Source organism: Carcharhinus amblyrhynchos, chromosome 16, assembly GCF_965287045.1.
Source record: "Carcharhinus amblyrhynchos chromosome 16, sCarAmb.v2.hapA, whole genome shotgun sequence".
NCBI classification, from domain to species: Eukaryota; Metazoa; Chordata; class Chondrichthyes; order Carcharhiniformes; family Carcharhinidae; genus Carcharhinus; species Carcharhinus amblyrhynchos.
In genome coordinates, this window is record NC_137339.1 from 29,496,795 (window position 1) to 29,508,926 (window position 12,132).

General features: G+C 40.0%; 1 protein-coding gene across 1 annotated transcript in view; it reads right to left on the reverse strand.

Moving 5' to 3' along the window:
- nsfl1c (NSFL1 (p97) cofactor (p47)) overlaps nt 1–12,132 on the reverse strand; it is a 30,830-nt gene that overhangs the window by 11,764 nt on the left and 6,934 nt on the right. Inside the window, exons 4-7 of the mRNA XM_080204938.1 lie at nt 10,727–10,892; nt 8,653–8,745; nt 4,264–4,373; nt 1,824–1,961 (exon numbers count right to left, since the gene is read on the reverse strand). Of these exons, the coding sequence (XP_080061064.1) occupies nt 1,824–1,961; nt 4,264–4,373; nt 8,653–8,745; nt 10,727–10,892 (507 nt within the window). The remainder of the gene's footprint in view (nt 1–1,823; nt 1,962–4,263; nt 4,374–8,652; nt 8,746–10,726; nt 10,893–12,132) is intronic.

Sequence of the window (12,132 nt, forward strand, 5' to 3'; positions counted from 1 at the left end):
ACAAAAAAATGTCTTTCTTCAGCAATAACCAAGTTCTATAATACCAACTCACTACTTGCACCTCAATATATTAATGTATTTCAATTGGAGGTTATTGGGGGTAGGTAGCAATGTGTAGTTGAGGTTATAATCAGTTCAGCCATGATCTTATTGAATGGTAGAGCAGACTCGAGGGGCCGAGTAGCCTACTCCTAATCCTTATGTTCATACTACTACCATCATCACTCCCAGAGTTCTTAGCAAGCCTGGAAGGATTCAACTTCCCTCTCTATGGGAAAGTCTGACTCTGCATTTCTCATCTTCACCAGATGGCATGATGGATGCATCCATTTTTTGATGACTTATCAGGGACATTTGTTTGGCTAACCAATGATAAAGGTCAGAAATTTGGGACACATCCAAGAGTATGAAAAAAACTCAGTACAATCTAAAAGTATCACCAAACTTCAAGGCCTGGGCTTGCCACCTCCATCTGGTGACTGGATCCTGAGCTTCCTAACCCACAGACCACAATCAGTAAGGATAGGCAACAACACCTCCTCCATGATCATCCTCAACACTGGTGTCCCACAAGGCTGTGTTGTCAGCTCCCTACTATACTCCTTGTACACCTATGACTGTGCGGGCAGATGCCCCACCAACTCGATTTGCAAGTTTGCTGATGACACCACTGTCGTGGGTCGGATCTCAAATAATCATAAGACAGAGAACAGGAATGAGAGAGAATCTGGTGAAGTGCTGCAATAACAATAATCTCTCCCCCAATGTCAACAAAACGAAGGAGATTTTCATCAACTTTAGGAAATGTAGTGGAGAATATGCCCCTGTGTACATCAACAGGAACAAATTTGAAATGATCAAGAGCTTCAAGATTTAAGGTGCACAGATCACCAACAACCTGTCTTGGTCCCCCTATGCTGACACTACAGCTAAGAAAGCCCAACAACACCTCTATTTTCTCAGAATACTAAGGAAATTTGGCATGTCAGTGATGACTCTCACCAACTTTTACAGATGCACCTTAGAAAGCATTTTTTCAGAGTTTGGTATGGCTCCTGCTCTGCCCAAGACTGCAAGGAACTACTAAAGGTCGCAATGTTGCCCAATCCATCATGCAAAACAACCTGCCATCCACTAATACCATCTACACTTCCCACTGCCTTGGCAAAGTAGCTAGCATAATTAAGGACCCCAGGCACCCTAGACATTCTCTCTTCCACCTTCTGTTGGGAAAAGGATACAAAGGTCTGAGGTCACGTACCAACTGACTCAAGAACAGCTTTTTTCCTGCTGCCATCAGACTTCTGAATGGACCAACCTTGCATTGTCAATCTTTCTCTACACCCTAGCTATGACTGTAACATTACATTCTGCACTCTCTCATTTTCTTCTCTATGAACGATATGGTTTGTCTGTATAATGCACAAAAAACAATACTTTTCACTATATACTAAAACACATGACAATAATAAATCAAAGCAAAAGTTGATGACATATCAATTCCCATCCTCCTGTAAAACCAATCAGTAGAAGGCCAACTGTTTTTTCTCCATTTTGGGTAGATAAACGCAATGAATTCTCAATTAATTTCACCTGAACTTTCACACCTATTGAGGAAAGACTTTCATTGGGAATTGACCAAATTGAAGAAGTGAAAAAAGACATTGAACTCAACAACATTACTATTCCCAATTACCACCACTTCACACTGATTCACTAAATTGCTGCAGTTAATCACATTTAAATTGAATCCCATACAGGTATTAAAAGTGGTTTAAAGTTTCGACTTAAAACAAATACCTGTACAAGGTTACTACATTTACCTCCCCAACTTCTGTCCTTCTCCTCCAAATGCCTTAAACACAGCCTTTGATTTTACAAACTCTTGATCTCTGTGGTCTTCCATGTCCAGGTTTACCTGTCCACCTCGGGCCAATCTTCGCAACTCCAGTGGAATCTCACTGCAAGTAGAAGAATGAAACATACTCAATAAAGAAATAAGAAACAGCATCAGGAATTGAAACTTAACAGTTTAATGCTCCATATGAAAGTACAAAATAATTTCTGCAAAGTATTTTGGAATTGTTCTGAAAGCAGGTAACCTTAACTTCTTCCTGAAGTCAAATGAGTTGCACTGCCATACCACCAAAATCAGGAGGTGAGAATTCTCAGGGTTATGTGAGAGACTAGCTTGATTGACCTTTCGATGTACTAACACATGCACTCATCTTGCATGTGTAACAAAACAATGACATATGGAAATTATATGGTAACTGGCTTTAGCAACACTCCGACAGGAGATTCTTTATACTTATTCAAATGAGCGGCCCAGTCAGAATAGAATAATTTTCAGTTTTGTTAGTTGCTCCTTTAGTATATCATTTAGTATTTAGTATATCATTTAGTATATCAAACATTCCAGAATAAATTGGATCATCCAAAATTTTATGATGTTCTAGACTGAAAGAACCTAGATCCTGATAAGAGCTCTAATCAACATTACTGACACTCCCTCAACTATCTGCAGTGAACGACAGAGCACTCCCTACCTACACCAAAAAAGCTTCAAATTATCGAGCTTAATTTGTAAATGTTGGAGACTGCTGAAATAATGATAACAAGGCAAAAAAAAAAATCAAAGCATATAAAGGGTGGCACAGGTTAGCACTGTTACCTCAAGCGCCAGGGACCCAGATTTGATTCCCGGCTTGGGTCACTATCTGTGCAGAATCTGCACATTCTCCCAGTGTGTATGTGGGTTTCCTCCGGGTGTTCCGGTTTCCTCCCACAGTCCAAAAGATGTGCGAGTTAGGTGGATTGGCTGTGCTAAATTGTCCATTAGTGTCAGGGGAATTAGCAGGGTAAATATGTGGGGTTACATGGATAACATAGATCGTTGTCGGTGGAGGCTCGATGGGCCGAATGACCTCCTTCTGAACTGAAGGGATTCTATGATTCTAATCCACATTAATATGATGATGGAAGAGGACAGAAAAAATATTTTGCTAGAATTGACCATTTTTATTTCCTTAAAACTGCTTTCCTCAGCAATAAGAGACTGGACCAGATATGACATCAGAGGGGGATGAACTACCCTAAAAACAAAAGTGCTATTTCAGAATCATAAAGAAGATATTCAAAATGCAAAGGTCTCGGTTATGAGAATAGAATATACAAGCTGGGCTTTAGGCTTGTATTCAGTGGAATGTAGGAAGTTAAGGGATGATCTGATTGTGCTTTTTAGGATTTTGAAAGAAACTGAGAGCGGTTTTTTCCAGTGGTGAAACAATCCAGAAGAAAGGGATACAGCCTTACAAATCAGCCAGTCCATGGGGGAGAAATCAGAAAACACATCTACACGCAAAGAGCGGTAGAAATTTGCCACAGAAAGTGGCAGATGCTCGTTCAAGTAAATGCATCTATTTCTGAGATGCAGAAGTTATTGCTAGACAAAGGGTATAAAAGATATGGGGCCTAAAAAAGTGAATGGAGTTAAGATACAAATCAGCCATCATCTCAATCAATGGCAGAACAGGCTCAAGGGATTGAATGACCCACACTCCTGTTCCCACGTAACATTACCACTACACCACGGTCTACCCTGGGAGTTCGTCCTCATATTGTAGGACTGGCAGGGAAGCCTAGCCATGCTGTATTTTATAAATCTTCATTCACTAATGCACTGAAAAGTTTTGGGACATCGAATTGGTCTACACTGTGTTAGATAAAGAGGGTAAGGTTTTGAGCAGAGTGATGGGAATGGGTAGGATGCCAGCTGGATAGGGTGGCACAGTTCAGCATGTTCAATGATCAGAGGCTCAGTTGTAAAGTTACCCAAGAGTTGTAATTGTTTTTCTTTCCTACTGTTTCCTGGTTAACCATTCAGGTAAGTAAGTCGGAATCATCTGGAATCTCCAACTCAAGAGTTGGAGACTTTTTCTGAGGGTTCCAGAACTGCTCATTGGAAGTCCAAACTTTCTGGACTATTCACACATAGTCAGGACTTCTAAGAGGTCCTATAATACATCTTAGAAGGCACCTCCAGTATATACCATCCTGAGATCGGAAGTTCATCACATAAAGCTGCATCCCCGTGTTTTAACAAGACATATTGGTCAGACAAGTACATTTTGCTCCTGCTGTAGAACTTATCCAGGAACAGCCGCTTTAGAAAAGTTACACTGGTTACAAATATAATGTACCTTGAGCAACTGAATTTTAACATAGCCACGTATGACCAATCTTGTGAACTAGGTCACTTACCCTCGCCTAATAGCTTCTAGGAATTGGGCATTGGCAGGATCAGTGTAGTTTCTCAGCTCACCGTCATCAACACTGAAACCACTTTTCCAGAGCTTCAGTATGACATGAACCTGTTGAACAACATTCAGAAAGAGATGGAATCCAGTTTTCTTTTCAAGGGACAGTGCTATCTAGATAATTACGTTAAGGTTGACAGGCAAAATGGTTCCTTATCTAACTGCCAGAATTTACAGGTGTAAAATTCCACATAACTAAGTTTCAGTTTCTTGCGACCTCATTGCCCTAAACATAAGAAACAGGAGTAGGCCATTTAGCCCTTCGAGCCTGCCCCGCCATTCAATAAGATCATGGCTAATCTGAAGTGGACCAGTTCCACTTTCCTGCTTTCTCCCCATAACCCTTAATTCCCTTGTCTATCTACCCGTGACTTAAATATATTCAATGAGGTAGCCTCCACCACTTCAATGGGCAGAGAATTCCAGAGATTCACCACCCTTTGAGTGAAGAAGTTCCTCCACAACTCTGTTTTAAACTGCACCCCCCCCACCCCGTCTTGATGCTATGCTTTCTAGTTCTGTTTTCCTTTCTAAGCGGAAAGAATCTCTCTACCTCTACCCTAGCTAGCCCCTTCATTATCTTGTAAGTCTCTATAAGATCCCCCTCAGCCTTCTAAAATCCAACAACTACAGGCCCAGTCTATTTAATTTCTCCTCATAAGCTAACCCCCTCATCTCCGGTATCAGCCTGGTGAACCTTCTCTGTACTCCATCCAAGACCAATATATCCTTACGCAAAAAAAGGAACCAAAACTGCACACAGTACTCCAGTTGCGGCCTCACCAGTGCCTTGTACAGTTGCAGCAAGACCTCCCTGCTTTTATATTCTATCCCCCTCGCGATGAAGGCCAACATTCCATTCGCCTTCTTGATCACCTGCTGCGCCTGCAAACTGAGTTTTTGCAATTCGTGCACAAGGACCCCCAGGTCCCTCTGCATAGTAGCGTGCTGCAGCTTTTCACCCTTTAAATAATATTCCCTCCTACTATTATTTCTACCAAAGTGGATAACCTCACATTTGCTAACGTTATACTCCATCTGCCAGGTCCTCACCCACTCACTCAGCCTATCCAGATCTTTCTGCAGACTTTGTGTCCTCCACGCAATTCACTTTTCCACTCATCTTCGTGTCATCAGCAAATTTTGTTACCCTACACTCAGCCCCCTCCTCCAGATCATCTATGTATATGGTAAACAGTTGAGGCCCCAGCTCTGATCCCAGTGGCACTCCACTAGTCACTAACTGCCAACCAGAAAAGCATCCATTGATTCCAACTCTCTGCTTCCTGTTAGATAACCAATCCTCAATCCACGCTAACACTTTACCCCCAACACCGTGTACCCTAACCTTCTGAGAGGCACTTTATCAAATGCCTTCTGGAAATCTAAAAACACCACATCCACCGGTTCCCCTCTGTCCACCACAGTAGTCACATCTTCATAAAAATCCAGTAAATTCGTTAAACACGACTTCCCCTTCATGAACCTGTGCTGCGTCTGCTTGATCAAACCGTTCTTTTCTAGGTGTCCTGCTATTTCTTCTTTGATAATGGATTCTAACATTTTTCCAACTACGGACATTAAGCTAACCGGCCTATAGTTCCCTGCCTTTAGTCTGCTACCTTTTTTAAACAGTGGCGTAACATTAGCTGTTTTCCAATCTGTCAGCACTTCCCCAGAGTCCAGCAAATTATGATAAATAATTACTAAGGCATCTGCCATTACTTCTGCCATTTCTTTCAGAATCCTGGGATGCATTCCATCCGGTCCCAGGGACTTGTCTACCTTCAGTCCCATTAGTCTACTAAGCACTACCTCTCTAGTAACAGTAATTGTATTAAGGACCTCATCCCCCACCAATCGTCTATCTTTAATATTCGGTAAAGTATTTGTGTCCTCCTCTGTGAAGACCGACACAAAAAAACTTATTTAAACTCTCAGCCATTTCCTCGTTACCCACCATTAAATCCCCCCTCTCGTCCTCCAAGGATCCAACATTCACTCTAGCCAGTCTCCTCTTCTTTATACATTTGTAAAAACTTTTACTATCATTTTTTATATTTAGAGCTAGTTTAGCTTCATACTCCATCTTTCCTTTCTTTATCACTTTCTTAGTCATTCTTTGTTGTTTTTTAAAATCTTTCCCAATCTTCTAATTCCCCACTATTTTTAGCCACTTTGTACGCATTAGCTTTTAAATTTAATACTCTCCTTTATTTCCTTCGATATCCACGGCTGGTTATCCCTTTTCTTACAGTCCTTCTTTACCATCGAATATATTTCTGCCGAGTACCAAGAAAGATCTCCTTAAAAATCCTCCACTGTCCTACCAACCAATCTGCGCCCCCAATCTACATTAGCCAATTTCGTCCTCCTGTTATCATACTTCCCTCTGTTCAAGCAGAGGACACTGGTTTGGGACCCTACTTTCTCACCCTCCATCTGCATCAGAAATTCAACCATATTGTGACCACTCGTCCCAAGAGGATCCCTCACAAGAAAATCCCTAATTCTACCTGCCTCAGTACACAGTACCAGATCTAAGATAACTCGCTCCCTTGTAGGTTCTGTTACATACTGTTCAAGGAAACTATCCCGACAGCATCCCAACAGAACTCTTCCTCAAGCCCACCGCATCCAACTTGAGTCAACCAATCAATATGCCGATTAAAATCCCCCATAATTATCGCCGTTCTGTTTTTGCACGCATCAATTATTTGCTTGTTTATAGCCTGTCCCACCTCAAAATTATTATTTGGGGGCCTATAGACTACACCCACCAGCGACTTTCTCTCCTTACTATTCCTTATCTCCAGCCACAACGATTCCACGTTTTGCTCTTTGGACCCTATATCTTCTCTTACTACTGCCCTGATATTATCCTTTATTAACAGAGCTACCCCACCTCCTTTTTCCTCATGTCTATCCTTCCTAAATGTCTCATACCCCTGGATATTCAGTTCCCAGTCCCGGTCACCCTGCAACCACGTTTCTGTAACGGCCACTAGATCATATCCATTTGTGCTGATTTGTGGCATCAGCTCATTCACTTTGTTTTGAATGCTTTATGCATTCAGGTAAAGTGTCTTTATGCCAGCCTTTATCTGGATCCTATCTGTAGAAATGCTACTAACCTCTTCCGTGCCCCCTACTCTTTTAGTTAGTGGAATGTCCTCAACATTAACCTGCACTCGTATCCTCTCCTTTACTTTAGGTTTTGTAATTCCCCCTACCTCTGCACCCTCCCCCCCACTAATCAGTTTAAAGCCCTATCTACATCCCTAGTTATATGATTTGCCAGGACTCTGGTCCCAGCACGATTCAGATGAAGGCCGTCCCATCTGCCCCAATACTGGTGCCAATGCCCCATAAATTCAAACCCATTCCTCCCACACCGATCCTTGAGCCTACACCCTGCATGAAGTCACAGACTGAACATCAGCAACATTCCAAACAACAGCTAATCTAAATTAAACAATAGTAACAACAACTGGAATTAAAACAAAGCAAGAATTCAAGTTTAATTTAATGCTCACCTCAATTTCGAATTTAAATGTTTGTAATGAGTCATTGACTATTTTGCTCTAAAGATTAACATTTCCTATAATGTGAGTCACACTATGAGTGTAATAAAATCACTTCAAAGAACTGCATTTAATAAGTTTCTTCTTTCCTCTTTTTAGGAGGTACAGCAGTCTTGTGCTTATAGCCGTGGACTAGAAACTCAGGGTTCAAATCTGAGAATTTTTAGGCTGACAAAAAAAAAATCAAACTGATTCATTCCTGGTAGGAGCTGCCACTCCTAACAAGTTTAGTCTACATGTGACCCAAAGCTAAACTACCTGGCCTGGTCTACATATGACCCAAAGTTAAACTATAGCAGTTGATATAAATGCCTCCAAGACAACTAGGGACGGGTAATAAATCCACTATTGTCCACATCTAGAGAATTAAGAAAGGAGAACACTATGGAAATACTGTGGAAATTCCTGCCAATTTAAAATTGGAGAGAAAACACTTTACTTAAAATGTCCAGAACCTAATTAGAGACACTATTACATATTTGAAATATGCCTTACACTACTGCAGAATAGGTTTATGATTGTGACATCTGGGGGGAAAAAATTAGCATAATTCTACCAGTGTCTGGACTGAAAGGAAAACGTTTCAAAGAAAATTCATGACACAAAGGGTCATCCACTAGATAAAATACAGGCCGATTAACAATTTAAAAATATTTCTAATCTTTCCATATAAATTAAAATTGTTCAAACTGAATGGTTTATTCAGGACTTTAAGCTGAAGCCAGAAAGCACCTTCTTATAAAACTCACATCTTGCGCTGTCTCTGGTCTCCTCTCCCCTGTAACATATGCAGACTGTTCTCCTTCAGTTGCTCCTAAACGGTAACCACCACCACCAAATGGCTTTGAAAGAGAAGAAAAACAAAGTTTCACAGCTTGGTAAAAAGAAAACTTATTGAATATGAAGTCTGCCTTCTTGTGTTTAGGGCAACTACAGCAGTCATATCAAAAGGTTAGGTTCCCTCAGTTACATAACTGAAATGCAAGTTAACATATTAACAAAATTAATTTGCTACCCAAGGAATCAAGTTGTTGTACATAAAGCATGTGCTTAGTGGGGAAATGCATACTACCAGAATAACATTGTTCAATTCCAATCAATATTAAGATAGCTGTAAGTGGAGTGATATGGTTGACCTCAGTATTGTTGAGTTGAACAGGATCAAGAGGAGAAAAAATGAAATATAAAAAGAAATACACGATGCCAATTCCTTTTCTCTACCAAATAAATCTGATTGGGGCAAATGTTCACATATGAACATTTGAGGCTTAGGTTTGTCTATGATGTCCCAACAAACCTTTAATGTAGGAGCAACCTAAGGTACCTCAGAATGAGGTGTCAAGGAATAAAGGATAGAGCTAATTTGTAGTAATATAGCATATGTTAAACCACGGAGCATTCTTTCAATGGTGGTAAACCTTTTAAAACCGAATGCAAAACAGGGTATCGAGAGCAAAATGAATATAGCTAAACCACCAATGGAAGATACACAGAATTCCAAAAATCACACAACCAAAGAACAAGGGTTGCAACAAAGGGCAAGAGGAGTTACAAATTTAGGATTAGGTGTAATCCATAGATTTTTCAGGAGACTTGGAAGGGGGTTGATGAGTACTTGTAATTTCTATATTTCAAAAAACTGAATGCACTGAAGAAGTAGTAAAAATGTTTATGAGAAGATACCAGAACTAAGGAGATTACACCAATCACAGAATTGAATGATTGGGACCTACTCTCTTTTAGGAAAAGACTTAGGGGTGACTTAATGGAGATCGTTAAGATTGTGAATGGATTTAATAGGATTGACATAGAGATGATGTTGCTACTGGTGTATGTGTATGGGAGGTGGAGTGGGGTGTAGGGACAGGCAATAAGAACTAGGAGCCATTAATGCATAAAATATAGTCACTGATGAATCCAATGAGGATAGGGGAATATTTTTTAACCCACGAGCAGCTGGAATGTGCAACTCGTCACTAAAAGAAGTGGTTGCGATGACTAGCATCTATGCATTTAAGGAGCCAGAAAAACATCAGGGAGAAAGGAACAGAAGGATCTGTTAATGGGATTAAATAGAGAATGGGAAGAGGTTTGGGGGAGCCCGAACATCGACCCTCTGGGCTGAATGAATGGTTTCAGTGCAATACTATGTAATGAAGATTTGCAAGGAGATTGGGCATAAGTGTTAGTATGGATTAGGACGCAGACAGCACAGTTTTGAATGAAGCATAGATTATGAGAGATTAGCTCATGTAAAAGCCTGCAGGCATTATTTTTGGAAGTGGTGATAAAAAACACATTTAGAAAAGGATATGCAAATCTTCTTCAAAAATCATTATAGAATTAAATCCAATATCTTTGCTGATTTGTAGGCAATAAAACTTCGTAGTCAGCCTTGTAGGAAGTCTGGCAGTTCAAGGCAAATTTCTGCAGCAATCCTGATCAAATTCTGCATCAGGATCTAGTACAGCATTTGAGGCATGACTGCCCACAATTGAGAGTTATCTATATAAACAATTTGAAGATAAAGGCTCATTAAAAAAAATCATCACAGACTAATTTGAATCACTAGTTATAGGCTTATATCTAATTATAATGGGTGAAACTTGAGAATGAACAGGAAAAACAAACAACTGTGGAGAAATAAAATGCAGAACACTTGACTCTGGACTATAATAAACCTAACACTGTGGAATAATTGATTATCAGTATGAATCAGCACTTGTATCACATCAGTCCAGTTACTGTGATGATCGGTAAGGCAGTCACAGGCCAGTAAACCACCCTAAAACTCTGCCTGGTGGCTTTTAATGCCATACATACTTTAGATTTGCTAGATTCTCCAGGACTTTTGCCGGCTCGCTCAACAGCAACCGCACCATGTTCTTTTGCCCCTTTAAACAGATCTTCTACCACTTCATTAGAATTCTTCTTTTTTGGAGGACCAACGATTTGTTGGCCACTTCTTTCAGATCCACCAGCATAAAACCTTTAAAATAATAATAAAAAGATATTTATATATAATCATTTTGCAGCTACATCCTGAAGGAACATGCAATCTCCTTCATATTTTCAGTACTATACTGATGAATATAGTACTTCAACAGTATAAAATAAACAATTCCAACATTTTCTTTTCAGTACAATTTGTTCAATGGCATACTTTAGATTTCAGATATGATGGTTCATCTAACTTCTAACAAAGGGACATTATGCAATAGTTACTTTTGCTATTAGTTTTAACAGGATTAACCAATGAATTTATGCTGACACAAACTGCATTTGCACAAGTACACAGTAAGCAAAACCTTCAGCTTTGAATTATTTCCAGAACTGTATTCTAAACCGTAATTCCTCCACTACACAAATATGAAGTTTCAAAGCTAAAAAAAAACGCAGGTTTTAAAGTCAATAGAGCAGTTTAATGAATGGCCTCAAAAAAAAACTGAAAAGTAAACAACTTATTTACACAGTATCAGACTTAAGATCAGGACTCTCACAATATTCGATCAAAAGGAAGTTTGTTTCCAAGTTGTGGCGTCCTTTACAAGTTTGAACCCATTCAACTCTGGTCCACAGCCACAGCAGTAAATGGGCCAAAGAAAAACACTGGGGGGAAAAAAAATGCAAGCAATCTACCTCAATGTACGCAGCAGTGAAAAGCCTAAGAAGCTCTACCTGCGCAACCTTGGAATTAATAGCATACAAAGCGATACACATTTAAATCCATATGTGGTGTAATGCAAATCCTGCATTAGTTAACAGCCCCACATGATATTGAAACTTCGATTAGATAAAAATGATACTCAGCTTCCTCAAGGATACACAAAGTTACAATAATTATTTTGAATCCTGTTGGACAAATTAACCTGTGTCCAAGATTAATCACTACATCCTCAAAGAATGGGATAAAAAAATTGAGGATTGTTAATCAGAATTATATTTGTAAAGTTTATTAGTTACAAGTAAGGCTTACATTAACACTGCAATTAAGTTACTGTGAAATTCTCCTAGTCACCACACTCTGGCACCTGTTTGGGTACACTGTGGGAGAATTTAGCATGGCCAATGCACCTAATCAGCAAGTTTCTCAGGCTGAGAGAAGAAACCAGAGCACATGGAGGAAACCCACGCAGACACGGGGAGAACGGGCAAAGTCCACACAGAAAGTGACCCAAGCCAGGAATCAAGCCTGGGTCCCCAGTGCTGAGAGACAGCAGTGCTAACCA